The sequence below is a fragment of the Sciurus vulgaris genome, assembly GCF_902686455.1.
Source record: "Sciurus vulgaris genome assembly, chromosome: 1".
Classification (NCBI taxonomy): domain Eukaryota; kingdom Metazoa; phylum Chordata; class Mammalia; order Rodentia; family Sciuridae; genus Sciurus; species Sciurus vulgaris.
Genome location: NC_136461.1, coordinates 27,227,313 through 27,244,249, shown reverse-complemented (window position 1 = coordinate 27,244,249; position 16,937 = coordinate 27,227,313). Strand labels below are relative to the sequence as shown.

The 16,937-nt window shown below is 53.1% G+C and overlaps 1 protein-coding gene across 2 annotated transcripts in view; it reads left to right on the top strand.

The window, feature by feature from the left end:
• Window positions 1-16,937, top strand: part of GRIK3 (glutamate ionotropic receptor kainate type subunit 3) — a 207,548-nt gene that overhangs the window by 171,155 nt on the left and 19,456 nt on the right. For both annotated transcript variants that reach the window (XM_079100875.1, XM_079100876.1), the window contains exons 11-12: window positions 11,003-11,226; window positions 15,294-15,412. In XM_079100875.1, the coding sequence (XP_078957001.1) occupies window positions 11,003-11,226; window positions 15,294-15,412 (343 nt within the window). The remainder of the gene's footprint in view (window positions 1-11,002; window positions 11,227-15,293; window positions 15,413-16,937) is intronic.

Genomic DNA, 16,937 nt, shown 5'->3' with positions numbered 1-16,937 from the left:
ACAGAGATCCCATCTGAAGCTGATGGAGGCAAGGCCTGGGCTGTGGCCGACTCCTTCCATTCCTTCTCTCACTTACCCTGAGAACAGCCCCCTGTGGTCCAAGCTGTCAGTAACACCCATTTTGCAGATAAGGAGACTGAGGCAGGGAAGGGAAGGCCTGGAGATAGTAAGTGTGGAGCTGGGTTCAAAGTGGTAGAGTCTCTGGGGGCTCTGTGCCTCTGTAGCCCAGGGCTGCAGCCTCACCAAAGAGTATGTCCTAACCAGGAGCCAGGGCAGAGGCAGTTCATGCAGTGGGTCTTTGCAACCCACAAGTGCCAGCCAGTGGGTTGGACTTATTACCTCACCTCTTCAGGGAGGAGGCGAGCAAATCAGACCTTCTGTTGCCTGCCCCGCCCCTGTCTGAGGGGGCTACTGCCTTGGGGGCTGGGAAGGGGGAGGGAGGCTGGAGCTCCGAGCATGAAGGCTCCAGCAGAGCCTGACTCAGCGGAGTCATATTCTAGGACCCAGGAAACTAGGCTCCTGGGAAACCCTGGTAGGAGAGTTTTGATGGTAAAGGGCATGAACTTGGGCTGGATTTGGTTCTGCCACTTAGTAGCTGTGTGTTCCTGGGCAGTTTCTTACCTTCTCTGTTCTTTGATTTCCTCATCTGTGAAAGGGGAACAGTATTAATAGGAGCTACTTCATAAGACTTACGTGTATAACCTAGTCAGCACAGCATCTGCTATTATAAATTGCATTGATTAATTGATTGATATCAGGGATTGAGCTCAAGGGCACTTTACCACTGAGCTACATCCCCACTCCTTTTTATTATTATTTTTTAAAAATTTGAGAAAGTGTCCTGCTAAGTTGCTGAGGCTGACCTCGAACTTGCGATCCCCTTGCCTCAGCCTCCTGAGTTGCTGGGATTACTGATGTGCACCCCTTTACCCATCATTTATTTTTATTTTTAGTCTTCCAGTTATTCCTTGGAGGCTGGGGGAGGGGGGGCCTCAGGAAGTCCCTTTGTCTCCCTGAGCTCCCATTTCCTGATGCCTTGGTGAGAATAATGATACCTGCCCCGTGTTCTTCCCAGCGTGGTGAGGATGGGAGGAGAGAGCGGGTGGGGGAGCAGCTTCTAGGTGGTAGAATGTGCTGTAAGTGGAGGGGAGTGGTGTTGTCACTGTTATTAGTAATAACTATAATTATTATGGAAATTAGTCAGCAGGCCCCAGAGGCACCTCCATCTATCCGCTCCCCTGCGCCTCCTGCGTGGGGCTCTGGAGTCTGGGGCTCTGGGTGGGTTTGCAGCCCGTCATTTGCAGAGGTGAGCTGGGTAGGGAGGAAGGGGCCATCACACACAGAGCAGAGGCCACGTGCTATGTGAGCAGGGCTGAGCTGCTCTTGCCAGTCACCGCATCTCCAATGGTCCAAGAGCTTTGAAGAGCCATTTTTAAAAGGGCTGTGCAGGGAAAGCCCAGCAGCCGCCACATCTTCCCGAGCTGACCCTCAGCTGCGGAAGGGAGGGAGCCTCATCCAGGGCTTCTGCACAGCTGGGTGGCACTTGAAGAGGCCCAGTATCCATCAAGGCCACGAGCCCTGATGGGACATGTAGGGGATCTTGTTAAACCCGATTCCCTACAATAGATGAGCCTATTAATCCTAGCTTGGTGCCATTTTTAATAACATCATAACCATTTATTAGTGTCGTCAGATAATTAGTCTTCTCACTAGCTCATAGAAAGCATGGTAAAGACTTGGCAATATTATTACTTCATTATTAGGGATCTGAACGTAGGCGTAAAAATGATGAATGCCCACCTTTGTAAGTGTCTGCCTCCTGAGACCCATTTGGAGGCCCTGGGTGGAGCCTCCAACCAGTAGACTTAAAACGTCCTTCCCTGACACTCTGCTGGCCTCTGTCCCATGCCACACGACCTTCCAAGGAGCCAGGGTTGTGGAGGAGGACTGGTACCTGGAGAACGCCTCTCTCACCTGCCAACGTACTTACCTTCCCTGGATCACCTTGAACTTGAACTACAGAAGCCACAGACACGATTAGACTGGGCAGCGGTTACTGCGTCCATCACCCTTCTCCCTTCCAAGTCAGCGCTCCCTCTGTTGCTGTTTCCTGCTTGCTCTGTTTGTGACCTCAGAAGCCTTCTACTCACTCCTGGGCCTTAAGTGACTCCCCTGTATTTTGATGACACTGGAATCCAATGGAAATGGATTTGAATTCTGGTCTGGCACATTTCCACTGACCGTGGGAAAGTTATCTAACCTCTCTGGCCTTCATTTCCACATCTACAAAATGGGAATAATAAAAGAACCTTTTGCCCTGTGTTCGTGGGAAGATTGAATGAGATATTGCCTCAAAATGCTTACAGAGCCTGGTGCTGAGTAAGCGCTCAGACCTGGGGACCGTCCTGCTCAGCACTATTCCATTTGGGGGCAGCCCCCATCTAAAGCGTGACCTGCTTCAACATGGTGGCAGTGAGAGAAGTGGCCCATCAACCATGACCATCCTGCTAGGCCAGAGGTGGTCCAGCACCCAGACCTTACCCCAACGACTGTAAACAGGCAGCTTCGCAGGCCTGACTCACATTAATCGGACTCACAGGGAACAGGCACACACCAAAGTTCTACCCTATACTTGGGGCATTGGCCTTTTCCAACACAGAGAGCCCCCACTTGCTGTCCAGAGCTTTGGTGTCCTGGTGCCAGGTACCCGGGTGCTTTTTTGGGTGCTGGGGAGGCAGAGTCCCAAGAGTCTCATGCACTAAATCAAAACATGTGACTGAATCCTGGAAGATGCAGAGCCAGGGTGACATCAACTTGGCACTTGAAAATAACTCTGCTATTGGGCCGAACTGAAGCCATTCTGAAGGTGTGGCCGGGACCTGGGTGGGGGAATGTGGTAGCCTAACTTGGAGCATTATGTTGGGGAAGTAAAGGCACAGCATGGGGACACAGAGTTGACGTTGGTGAGACTGGTGATTGGGGGAAGGGAGGAGTCAGGACAAGGTGTGGAATTCCAGCAGGGCAGAGGGAAGGGGCGTGTCATTCCCAGTTGGCAAGGCCTCTAGAGAAGACAAGGATTCGGAGAGGACATGAGTTCAGTTGGGGACATGTTGGGACCTGGGACCCAGTTGGCAGCTGGCCATATGACTAGACATCAGAGGAGACAGCAGGGCTAGAGGTGGGGATTTGGGGGAACAGTCAGCTCAGGCTGCAGGGAGCCTGGGAGACAGGGATGGGGACTCTGCTCAGGAAGAGAAGAGGCGAGACGTGGGGCAGGACCAGGAACGACATGAAAGGGAGGAATTCCTGAGACACCTGGACTGTCAAGGCCGAAGAGGAAAGAGGGGAGCCAGGACAGGACAGAGCTGCGGGGAGGTGCCTGGGGGCGCGGAAGGAGCAACACCCACACAACAACCTGAGCACAGCCTCCCCAGGGTGCAGGGTGAGCCCCAGCCTGGGTCCCCGAATGCCCCTGGCCTGGCCTCCCGCACAACTTGTCTCAGAGACCCAGGAGCCCCGGACAGCCAGGCTGCTCTCCAGGCACTTGGGTGCTTGATTCAGATGGAGGAAGAGGGAAGGAGCAGGAGGGGTCTGACCCTCCAGGACACGGCAAACCTGGCTCCTTTATCTCTACGCTGTTGCACCTTGCTTACTGTGTAGTGGTGACTGGAGTTTCCCTGGCTGCTGGAGGGCCTGACCAAGACCGAGGCAAGGAAAAGCCACGTGTTGCAATTCACCACAGGCGCATCGGCTCCAGAACACAGCATGCAGAAAGGCCCGGAAGGGGCCTGGCAGGGATCGGGGTTGGGACAAACAGGTGCCAGAGAGGCCAAGGTGCATGAGAGCTTCAGGATGCAGCGGGAATCGGGGGAAGCCAGCTGGAAGAGCCCGTGCCCTGCAGGGGCCGTCTGTTGGGCCCTTCATTCAGCAGAGCAGCATTGAGCACCCTCTCCACCTGGACTCCTAGAGAGCAGAGCCCAGGCGGAGGCCTGTGCCATTACTTAATTAGGGAGTGTGACACCGGGGAGGGGACAGGGCAGAGGAAGTGCAGCAGGTAGGAGGGAAGCCCACATCAGGAGCATGACCAAGGCTCAGTTCGTGACCCCTGCACCCAGGAAAGCTTTGCGAGGACCATCTTGTGGGGTAAAAGGAGGCAGGGGACAGGTTACCCACTGTCCCTGACTTCTGTGCATCCTGGGTTGGCCTTGGTGGATGTGGGAGCCAAGGACCCGGTAGCACCACCCACTGGAAGCCTTGGAGCTGGGGGGGCGGTGTCAGCACCCAGGTGGGCAGGAGGCGAGGTGCCATCAGGTTGAACCTGCAGGAGGTTGGCTGGAGCCAGAAGGTCTTAACTAGTGCATGAGCTGTGACTGACAGCGTGCCAGGCCCAGGACAGTGACGAGGGGTGTGGGGGTGACAGAGGCAGACATGAGCCTTGTCCTCCAGGAACAGACCACGAATCAGATAAGTGAAATGTCACTAGGATTTTGGTCAGTGCTGCAAAGGGGAGTAGAGAGCCTTTGGGGAGAGAAGAACAGAGGACAGTGACTAAGGCTTCGCTGAGTGACTCTGAACTTTCGACCTGAAGAATGGTGCCAGGCCGTGGTTAGGGGGCCCACCTGGTGGGCACCTGCCCCATCAGGGCCTCACCCAGGCTGCAGCTGTACCGAGCAGGCCCTAGGCAGACACCGCCCTGTGGACACACGGAGCAGGGAAACGGATTCTTCTAGGAACGGCAGGGACGGTGTGCCGTGTCCCTCCTAGTGCGCCACAAAGCAGGAAAACTCACCGAGCCTCCCAGACACAAACGCAGCACTGTCCCGGGGGACAGAAGTTGGGCGCTCCCCTCTCTCACGGTTGGGATCCCCCGGGCTCAGGAGGCCTCACAAGCGCCTCAGGAGCGTGACCCGCCCGTTGACACTTAGGAGTTTTCTAGCAGCCATTCTCCACCTGTTCCGATGTTCGTGAACTGCTCAGAGTGCTGTGTTCGAGGTGATCGACGCCCACAGTGCTCATCTGTCAAGGTTACCTGTGGCTGGCAGGCCACCAGCCGACACCTCCCCCTGAGAGCTGTGACACCTGCTCCTGAGGGAGGGCTTGCTGGGCGACCTTGGTGGAATTCCCATGTTTACACCGATCAATTTATTCTATCTATCTATTAAGTCAGGCCCCATGTTAGGTGCTGTGGACACAGCAGGAGCCCCTCCCTGAGGTCAGGGCTGACATTCTCATGGAGGAAGCAGGAATTTATGAACCTAAGAATGGGTGTCAGCACGCAGCCACAGCGCGAGTGAGTGTTACAACGAGGGGCCCAGCTGCTGGGGACCAGAGAGCTGCAGGGAGTCCCTATGACCCATCCTAAGAAATCCTGGAGGAAGGTCCTGGAAACTCATGCACAGCAGCTGGTAGCCATTTCCTGTCCCCTTGGCCAGCTGCAGTTAGAGAAATCCAGGGAAGGCATCGTCCTTTCTGGTTCCCTCTGGTGCAGCAGACTATGGTAATAGGGTTGGGTTAAAGAGGATGTGGCGTGGGAGGCTGTCCCCCCAACACCAGTCACGGCCGTGGAGCTCTGAACTCTGATCTCCCAGACTGCAGGTGAGACAGGAAGAGCTGGTGTCAAAGGCACACCCCCATTGCCTTACTGTGTCCCTACTTCCTCCCAACCAGGAACCAGAGCCAGCCTGCACACATGGGGCACAGCCAGGGGAGCCTCTACCTCGGCCTGTGCCCCTAGCCCAGGGCCAGAGTTCTTGGGCGGTAGCTCACCTGGGACGAAAAGAATCCTGGAGGCCTGGGGAAACAGATAGAGGACAGAGGCCGACAGCCAGTGGCCCAGGGCAGTGATTAGGGAGCCCTGTGGAGCCGAGGATGTCACCAGGTCCTTGAGGGCGGGTGAAGGCTGGATATCCATTGGCATGTCAGAGGGAAAAGGGTGGCAAAGTTCAGGTTGGTCCCTCAGGCGCCAAACTGAGAGAGACATTGGGGGTCAACTGGCGGGGTCCATGTGGCTTCAGAGAATGGGGTGCTGCTGAGCAGCTCCACCCACGAGGCTGGGGGAGGGGACAACAGAACCCACGGGGGTATCCGCAAGCTCTTTGTTTCCAACAAAACTTTATTGAATCTCCACTTTATTTCGGGCTTTGTGCTAATCCCATGAGGCCCACCAGCGAGGAGGATGAACTGAGTCCTGCTCTCCTGGAGTCACGGGCTGGCAGAGCGGCCAGAGACTAAGCACTGACTTGTACACACAAATTCAGCTGTGTTCAGGCCACCAGAGAGTAGTGTGCAGGGGGCGCAGGAACACAGAACGGGGAGAAAACTTGCAGTAATGGGAGATAGAGTCCAGGCACATGCATGCCAGACACGGTCCTTCCTGAGAGACAGAGGACAGAAGGGGGCTTCTGGGACTCAGGAATAGGACCATTCTCCTGGTCACTTCAGCTGCCATAACAAATGTCCACAAACCTCCTAGCTCACGATAAGAGATTTTTCCTGCCTCTCACAGTTCTGGAGGTCAGATATCAGGAATGAAGGTAACAGCACATCCTGTTCCTCTCAGGCTCTGGAGAAGAGTCCGTCCCATCTCTCCCGGCTTCTGGTGTTGCCCCTCAGTCCTTGGTGTTCTTGGCTTGTGTCTGCATTATTCTAGTCTCTGCCTCGTTGTCACTTCTCTGCATGTATCCATGCGTTCTCTCTTAAATGGACACCAGCCATTGGGTTGGGGCCCACCCTGATTCAGGTGGGTAATTGATTACAATTAATGTAATTGGTTAGTATGGTCACAATCATATCAATTTGATTACATCTGCACAGAACTTATTCCATGTAAGGGCACCTTCATAGGTAACAGCATTTGGGATTTGGACATGATCAAGGATCAGGCACAAATTCAATTCACTACACATGGCTTGTATATAGAGTGGTAAAATGTTGGGCTTTGAGGTCGCAGTGAATTGAGTCCGGGTACTGGCTTTGTCACTCACCAACTTTGAACAAACCTCCCAGTCTGAGCCACCTCATCCTCATTTGGAATGCAGTAATGATGGCTACTGCCTCTTGGGGCTACTGGGAGATTGCATGAGGCAATGTACGTAGCATACTTAGCAATTGTCAGCATGTAAGAAGCATCCATTATGATAGCAGTTCTTACCACTTTAACTGTAACAGGTCACAGTCTGGGCAGCCAGATGCCCTGGGGGATCCCAACCAAGAGGCAGAGCATAAAGATAAGGAATCCTAGCAGACAGATGCCAACAGGACATCAGACGCAGGAAGCAAGCTGGCGTTCAGAGAGTGGGTCTTAAACCCTGGGGAGGACCCCTGTCCTAAGAGAAGACCAATCAGGGACACATTGGCAAAACTGGGACCACAATCCTAACCCCATTTTTGGAACCTGGTAGGAGATAGCCCAGGTTCCATGCTGGAGTACAAGGCTAGGGTCCAGCCAGCAGCCAGGTTGATGGAATACTAAGAACCAAACTGTGGAGCTGGAGGGGCTGGGGTTGTGGCTCAGTGGTAGAGCACTTGCCTGGCACATGTGAGGCACTGGGTTCCATCCTCAGCACCACATATAAATAAATAAAAGGTATTGTGTCCATTTACAACAAAGAAAAAAAAAATGCTGACTGGAACTGGTTAGGTAGGTCTTGCCCTTCGCTCTGGGAGCCGGGCTGTGGTGACTGGATGTGGCCCTTGGCTTCATGGAAAGCTGGAGGAACACAAAGGGCAGGAACCAGGTGCATCCCAATGGCTTCTAGATAAGCGGCAAGCTGCTTGGGAGGATCAAAGAGTGTCCTGGGAAGGCCACCCTTCTGGAAGTATACAGAAAGTCCTTGATGAGTCCTTGAGTCCCCTCAGGTCTTCACCTGTAAGGCCGTTGAAGGCGTCATTGAAGGTCAGAGGTTTAGATCTATCCAAGGACATCATTTCTGTAAATAGGGGAGTGAAGACCAAGGAGCTTCTCCAAGCCTCAGTTTCCCTCTACCAAAATGCGGGGTTGGAACAGATGTTCTGGAAGTCTCGTCCAGCTCTGACAGCCTGTGATTTTATGAATCATCCTTGAAGAGAACTTGCACAAGTGGGAAGAGTCTGCCAAGACTGGGCCTTTCATTCTGAGTAATGAACTGAAACAGCAAAGGCTTGACATCTGTTCCCATCTTTCAAGGGAAGTTGGACAAAATAATGCCTTTTTCAGGGAAATCGTTACCAACAGTGAAACAGAGTATTTCCTGCCTAAACCAAAAATGAAGTGGAGGATGCCAGCCTTCCTGAAGCCCAAGGGAGAACACACGTCTAATCTCCCCGTGAAGGTCATGTTGGCCAATTATCTTGGTACTGTAGGCCCAGGATGCCACGGATGCTTCTGCCTCCCAGCCTGTTAAAGCCAGAAAGCAGGAAAAAAATGGCAGGAAGATCCCAAAGGCCCTGAGAGAGTCTGGAAGAAGAAAGAGGGCCCTGCGACCAGCCTCCTCACCAGCCTCTGGAACATTCTGGTGGGGTAAGCATTGGCTGCAAACAACTTGATCTCATACAATTTGCTTTCAAGGCCAGAGAAGATTCTCCACCCCTGACTTCTCAAAGAATCTACTCCAAGCCCCACAGGCCATTCCCAGAAACCAATTCAAAATGTACATTGAGGGGTGATAAGGACTCTGAATGAGTCAGAATGGAGCCTCCCAACATAACGTGCTTTGAAGGGACCCGGCTGAGGGACACCGGGATCTAGAATAAAAGCCCCACTACATTCCTGTCACTCAACATTATAGAAAATTCTAGAACTTCATAACTGAAGGGGATTTTTCAGAGTGTCCCACCTTGGCTCCTGCATGACCCAGGAGTCCTGTCAACACCCTCAACAGGGGCTCTCTTGACCCGAAGCTCCATAAGAGCAGGGACTTGCTTGCCGCTATATCCCAGCTTGGGCCAGAGCCTGTGCACACTAGGTTTTAAGCCAATGCACATTAGTCACTCTGCACATTCCCTGAGAATTCTCTCACATTCCATTGCTTTCCTTTGTCCACAGCCTGAGTTGAGAGGGCCCTGGGAGCTGGGGAGGCAGCAGCTGCCCACTTCCTCCTTCCTTTGCCTTCAAAGCCGGGCAAGTTTCACCTCCCACACATTCAGACATTTGCAGAAGGAAGGTCCCAGGATGACAACCCTTTGTTGTAGACTCCTCTTCCCTATCTTTCTCAAGCTCTAAAGTTCGCCGAACCCTTAGGCTCCACGTGTCCACGGTGGGGGATGGGGGCTGCAGTTAAGAGGAACACTGGGACACAGAACACCAGACTCATGCATTTCCTAGCTGCCCTCAGCCTGGGCTACCCACAAATCTGTGGAGTTCCACCCATGCCAGCCCGTCCCTCCGTGAAGTCTAATTTCTACTTGATTTCTAGTTCCTGTTCTAAGTAGTGTCAGAGCTGTTGTTAACAGCTACCCTCTACTAAATATTGATTAATGTCCATCTTCCTACTAAACTGTAAGTTCCATGAGGGCGGAAATCATGTTGGCTTAGGTCTGCTCTGTATCCCTAGTGCCTGGTGGATCTCATAGAACAATGGATGGATAGATGGATGGATCAATGAATGGATGGATGGACGGATAGATGTCAGATGGATGACAGACTGGTGGATAGATGGAAGGATGTGGGTAGGATGTGGATGGATGGATGGGGCTAGTCTGGGCCAGCAAGTGACTGCATCGAGGCATTGCCTTGGAAGAGGGTTTCAGAGGCACATTTGCCTTTGCAATGGGTCTTTAGATCTGGCCTTTAGGACCCCTCCTCTCTTCAGTTGTGTCCCACCAGAGGAAAAGGAAGTGATAACTTTGTTCACACTCTGAGGTGTAAATACCCATAGAAGCTCTAGGGAAAGACTGTTAACAAATAATCCCAGGACTGAGGGGGAATGGAAATGGAGAAAGACAGCATTGGATCAGCCAGAACCTCGGCTGCAGATTAGCAGGCGAGACGCAGGGCATGTGGCAGCCCACACTGCTTTGCACGCCGAGGAGGCTCTGGTCTTACCATGGGACAGAGTGCTTCAAGGGAATTTAGAACTGGAGGCTGCCAGAAGGGTTTCTGGGAGAGGTGCCATGCACAAGGGGAAAGAAAAGGTAGTAAGAATTAGACCACAGGGAGAGGGCATCCTGACAGGGCATGAAATGGGCCAAGCCCAGGGGTGGAGAAGGAGATATGGGGAACAGATATGGGGAGATATGGGTGGCTTCATAGGACCTAGCTTAGGAGGCCACAGTGGGGTGAAACTGCAAATATAGAATGGGAAGGAGGGAGTTCAGATTTTTAATTAGGGAAAGTTCAAACCAAAAAAAAATAGAACTTTATTTATTCCTCCCATTAAATTTTTGGAATAAAATTTATTAACATATGAACATCCCTAGACCTCCCCACCCCTGCCTTCCCCCTCCTGGGAACCAGGCCCTGGACTTGACTCTTTAGTTTCTTGCTCACCTTGACCTTCCAAGAAGGGTATTTTCTTTGCCCATCTGGCTTTTGGGAGGGTTTTCGGATCTCTAGACTATCCAGCATGGGGCAAAGCAGCCCCGAGGTGGGTGGGAGGGGAAAGCAGATTTAAATAAGAGTCATTGTGGGTTCTGCGTCCTCTCTGAGATATTTGAAAGACACGTGGAAAGAACATGAGCTATTTTTAAATGTTTGTAGGTTGCTGAACTATATTTGCTTGACAAAGCATCTTGAGAAGGGACCACACAGTTACAGCTTTAACAAGCTTCCATTTTCTGCGTCTTGACATCACTTTCCTCTTAAGCCCATGAACTCTTGAAGAACAAAGGTTAGATTGAATGCACCCTTGTCCCTTGTGCACCCTGGGCAAGGCCCAGGTCAGAAGGAGGGCTTGCCGAGGTTGAACCTGGAGTATGGTTAAGTGACCTTGGGCTTAGTCAACCTCACTCCCTCATCGCTCCTCCTCCAAGAAGGGTGCTCTGCTGTCCACTACTCTGAGGCTTTGCTCCTTCTCTGTCATTGCAGAAGGCAGACCTGGCGGTGGCTCCGCTGACCATCACGCATGTCCGTGAGAAAGCCATCGATTTCTCCAAGCCCTTCATGACTCTCGGAGTGAGCATCCTGTACCGCAAGCCCAATGGCACCAACCCCAGTGTGTTCTCCTTCCTCAATCCCCTATCCCCAGATATCTGGATGTACGTGCTCCTCGCCTACCTGGGTGTCAGCTGCGTCCTCTTTGTCATCGCCAGGTAAGATAATGCCTTGGCCGGAGCTCAGGCCCAAGCTTGAAGGTTGAGGGAGCCAGGAGTGTCCCCACATCCTCAGCCCTTGGCACAGAAGTCCAAGGCTCAGGCCACTGTTGTTCCTGCTGCTCGCTCCCGCCGTGTGGCCCAGATCCTTTGTATCCCTTAGGGAACCTTCTACCCGCTTCCCCAGGCTTCCATCACCTGGTCCTCTCCTGGTTTGCGTTTGGAACTCCAGGACGCAGCAGTTGCACCTGAGGTCCCAGAACCAGACTTGGAGAGGTCAAATCATTTTGCACAAAGCTGAACCTTGGGCTGGGGACCTGGTACGGCAGACTCAGTGGGTAGTTTAGAACATGGCACACGTACACACCTGCGTATCGGGGATGCGCGCCGAAGACATGCCTGCACACTTGGTTATTCACATGAAACAGACACAGTGCCTCCTTGCTGGTAGGTGGAAGAAGGCCGCCAGGAGACAGGGTGAGCCCAGCATTTTGTGAGCTCCTGGTATTTGCCCAGCACTGCGCTCTGCACTCTGTAGCCATGACCGTATTTAACTCTTACAGCCTCCCTCGAAGAGGAGACCACCAAAGCCCAGAAAGGTCATACAAGCAATAAGTGGTGCATCTGGCACTTGAACTTGCGTCACCAAGCGTTTTATCTGCTACGCCCAACCCTGGTCACTGCTCTGGCCCTGCCCCAAATCGGTGGCTGTGTGACCCAGCCCTCCACTCCCTCCCAAATGGGCCCTCTGCCTCCTGCCTCCAGCACCCAGGCCTGGCCCCTGCCCTGGTTCTTCTTTTCTCTAAATCCTAACAAGGTGTGAAAAGAGACTTCTCTGGAAAGGCAATTTGAGATCCAAGGCCTTGGCGTTTCGGCCTTTTTTCCTCCTGAGGCTCCTTTGAAAGCCATTCCCCCGCTCGGCTCCATTCACTCCCTCCTCCCGCACAGGGAGAGACCAAAGGGAAGGATGTGAGAGATGAAACCCGGCTGCCTCCCGAGCTTTGCTGCCAGCTGGCCTGGTGCTGCCCTGCCCGCTCGGCCAGCCAGCAGCCACCAGAGGCCTTCATTACACCTCTCGTCTCACACGCTCCACGAGCCTTTGAAAGCCAGGAGCCACTCACGGGCACGCTTGCCGTAATTTTAGCAGCTCCAGCGGCCTCTCTGCAGCCACCACCCGCTCTGAGACGTGAGCTTTTCCAGCTTCGGTTCTGTCCATTCGATGGTCTCCCTTCCCCCTCCAGTCCGGCCCTGGGAGCCACTTTCCAGCCAAATCCTGCACAGATGGGTATCCCAGGGAAGAAAGGGCCACAGCCACAGGCAGTGCCTACACCTCGGCGGCCGGTGTGTGATTTCTCCCGAGTGGAGTCAGGGTCTCCAGGTCGACTGCTTTCATTCCCACTTACTCACAAGACTGCAGAGCCCCCTGCAGCCACCAGCCCTAAATCCAAGGTCCACCCTTAATTTGACATGGTACCTCCCAGCCTTGTCCAGAGACCTTCGTCCCCTCCTGAAGAGTCTGGATCCTCCCACCCACTGACCTCGGATGGCTTTCGGCTCCCCTGCTGCAGAATGGCACCCGGAGCTGGGACCCTTCCAGCAGTGGTGACGACCCAGCCTGTGACGACCCTCAATAACTGAGAGGCCCTTTTCCAGAGCCAGTTATTTTCATCACAATAAGTAATTCCACCTCTGGGACTCTGAAACCACACTTCAGAATCTAGGAAGGCTTTCACAGCCACGTCCAGGGACAAGGCCACACTTTGGTCTTGGTGGCCACGGAGGTGTGCCAGAGATGTTCCTTTCAGCAGAGTATACAAGAGTGGGAATCAGGGCACGGCTGGAGTGCCCACCAGCAGAGAAATGGTTAAACACACCCAGGACGTGGTCACAGAGCATGAGGTAGATCCAGAAGAACTGGCCTGGACAGAGGTTGGTGACTTGTCAGATTTAAAAAACAAAGGAAAAAAAGAAAAAACAAATTCTCGGATCGTATGCCCATATGGTACAGTCTTCTTGATGTTAAAAGTTGTGTGGGGGCAGCAGTAACTGGAACGTGGGAAGACTAGGACCCTGAGCCTCTCTCAGAAATCCTCTTCTTTGTCCCCAGCCCTGGTTCCACTGTGTTCAGAGTCATGGGTTCTTTCCATCCCATGAGAACGATCAAGGCTGTGGCCTTTCGGCTCACTGCCAGGTCACAGAAAGGCCAGGTCTCGCTCTAGGCCATGAACTCACTGTTGCAGTCCAGAGATTAAAAGCTCGTCCAGTAGACCCGTGAGGCTTCCATCTTCACTCATGGACGCCTCCTCCAGCCCTGGTCACCTCCTTTGGCAGAGCCTCCTCTGGCAGCCCATTCCACACCCAGCCCCTGGGCCTGGCTCCTCCTCTCGTTGACATCCGTGTCCCTTCTAGGGTGGGAGTCATGGTGGGCCTGGCTTCGTCTGTCTTCTGCGTGGTGAAGCTCTGTGCACCCGTCGTCCTTAGGCTGGGTGGAGACTGGGCTCACAGCAGGGACCCTCCAGCTTCCACCTACAAGGAAGTCACGCCCTGGCCCCCAGCCTGCCAGGTTCACCTGCTCAGTTATAGGACCGTGCTCCAGCATCCGGGAAGCCCCACTCCCTGGACTCAGGACACCCGGCTCTCCGAGGTGCTCGCCACACGGTCCCTCACCCTTGGTGTCCTGGTCCTCCATCTCTACCCTGTGAGTTTAGAGCCTCTAACCAGTTCATGGTGGTCCTTTCCTTTGAAAATTCTCAACTTGGCTTGAAGCTTCGTTTGGGAATTTCCTCTCCGAGGGGTCCTCTGCTTCCTGAGAACAGAAGTCTTCTCACATGAGCATTCATGCTGTCCTAACTCTTTTAAAAGGGACATGGAAAAGGGACACCACAGCATCACCTTTAAAAGGCAGCACACTAAAACACATAACAGAATTGATTGGACCTGCCTCTCCTTCCACACCTCTCATCCCAGCACCCTGATGCTCCCATGCGCCCCTCAGCCAGGAGCCCAGGGACCATCAGTCATTCCAGCATCTTTGAACTTACTTATTTCCAGCTGGAACTTCCACAGTCAACCAAGATTCCCTCCAGTAATCCAGAGTCCCCTCCCTTAGAAGGTAGTAGGGGGAGCTCCACAAAACAATTTTTTTTGTCATTTATGTATTTGTATGTTCAAAGAGAAAACTAAGAAAAATTAGAGCCCACATTGCTCTCTCCAGGGGCCAGGATGCTGGGGTACTTTTGCTTTCTTATTGTGTTCTGCTATACTGTTTGAATATTTCATACAGTGTCTTTTACTTTTTCCCATTTTTTTTAATTATACAAGAAATTCAAAAGCATCTTCTCATTTTTAAAAATTCATGTGATACATATAAAGCAACAGGCCTCCTCAAGTTCTTTCTGCCATTCTGACTCCCCTCCCCAGAGATGCACACTGACCTTCTTTACATATGGAACCTTCTAGACCCTTTTGTACTCATTCTCATACAAATACACATAAAGAGCTGTAGGGTCATGTCTTCAGGAATGTATATAATGAGATTATATTGTTCTTCTTTTTTATCTTTTTCTTTCAGCCAAACGTGTGTTGAAGGTCTTTCCCTGTTGGAACATCTAGAAGTATCCGTTTCTCTCTTAACAGCCTCATGCTATGTCAAAGCATGGCGTGGCGTGGTTTATTCCTCTATTGAAGGACATTTAAGTGGTCTACAGTTGTTCGCGGTGACAAACACCGCTTTGATAAACACCCTCCTGTGCTCTGCTTTATGTTCGTGTGTGTTTTTTCTAGGATGGATAATGAGTTGCACAATTGCCAGGTTGAAGGGCACATGCATTTTAATTTTAAGAAGTGCTGCTGAATTACTTTTATAACCAGGAAAGGGCACTAATGGTGAAGAACAAGAGGAACAATGGCACCAGCTGCCCCTTGCCTGCCTCCCGGGCAGAACAGTGAGGCAATGGATGCCAGAGCGACCCACACCAACATTGGCTAAGCCGCCATCTTGGTGGCACAGGTACCCTTCCTTCTGTCCTCCCGCAGCCCAGCCTCACTGCCACTCTCTCCCCTGGTAGGTTCAGCCCCTATGAGTGGTACGATGCCCACCCCTGCAACCCCGGCTCCGAGGTGGTGGAGAACAACTTCACTCTGCTCAACAGCTTCTGGTTTGGAATGGGCTCCCTCATGCAGCAAGGTGAGTGTGGCTCCCTGCCTGCTCTCCCGGGACAGGCGTCCTCACTCCCTGTGGGCCCAGTGGCCTCCATGGAGTCAGCAGGGCCAGCCCACCCTCAAGGGCAGCCTCAGGTTCTGAGGCTGAGCCATTAGAAGATTGGAGACCCCTCTGAATACTTTGGGGTTGCCCCCGTCCCACTCTTCACACTGCTGTGGCTAGAGCTAGCCCAGGATCTGAAGCAGTAAAACGCCCGACCCATGGTACGCAGGACGCAGCCCAGTACCTCTGGCTGTGCAGGCTGGACATGGAGCACCCTGCTTGCTGGGGTGGCCCCCAGTACCTCACCACCACAGAATCCAGCTGAGCAAAACTGAGCTGCAGACAGGGGCGGGGGCGGGGGCACTAGAGGCAGGAAGGCTGTGTGGAAGGCCCTTGCAGGAATGAGATGAGACCTGAACTGGGGTAGTGGCCAGGAGGGTGGAGGGCAGAGGTGGACTGAGAAAACTTCAGAGAGCAGCATGGTCAGGACTCTGGGATCAGCTGAGGCAGGACTTCCACCCAGGTACACCAGAGATGGGATCTATAGGATGATGGGATTCTCATATCCTCCAAAGGGAGGGCCAATGTGCTGCTCCTGACCCATGTGGGCGGCCCTTTGGGAGTATCCGCAGCTGCTTAAATATTTAGGAAGCAGAGAACCTGCTCTCACTGCAGGATGTGACATGCAGAAACATCACGGGGCTTGAAGACAGGCAAGAGGGAGGCCAGCCAGAAAAGACCCCCAAGGGAACGACCCTGCCCAGCTCACTGACCAAGAGCCCTGTGCCTCTGCCCAAGCCTGTGGAGCTGCCTACCCAGAGCTGCTTACCTCAGGATGTGGGTGGGGAGCAACCCAACCTGTGCCGTGTTAAGTCCCATCAAGGACCTAAGGAAGGCAGGGGATGAGTGGGGCTTCTAGGGACAAGGAAAATTTCCTTGTCCTTCACTCTTCTGTGTGTCACCTCAAAGCCTAGCACAAACTCTGGTCCTCAGGAGACAGCCATCAGCAAATGTCTAATGGACAAATGAATCAAGGGCCTTCTCCACCCTGTGTGGGTAGTTGCATGAAAGAGAAGAGAGAGAAATACATGTGTCCCAGGGAGACCTTTCAGCCATGCAGAGGCCAGAGCAGGGGCTTGTGCCTGGGCAGGGGTCCAAGCTGCCTGGCAGGAGCTCCCCAAGCAAACAACTGAAAGAAGCCACTCTCCCTTGGGGGGCACAGCCAAAGCCCCAGCTTCAGAGGCTGGGAGTGGCTGACTGGGGAGATGAGGCTGAGCAGCCTCGTGGGCCCCAGGAGCTAGGAAGTGACAGGCAGCTTTCAAGGAAAGTGCCTCAATTTGTCCCCTCCATTAACAAGTGTCCTGAAGCCTCACCTTGCTTCTTTGCCATCATCTTTGTTCGGTGACAGCTGGGAAAGACCTGGAAGCTTCTCATTGCAGTAATAACTTCTCCTTTTCTGCCTCCTGCTGCTGTTCAAAGCCCTGGCCCCCAATGCATCCCCTGCATG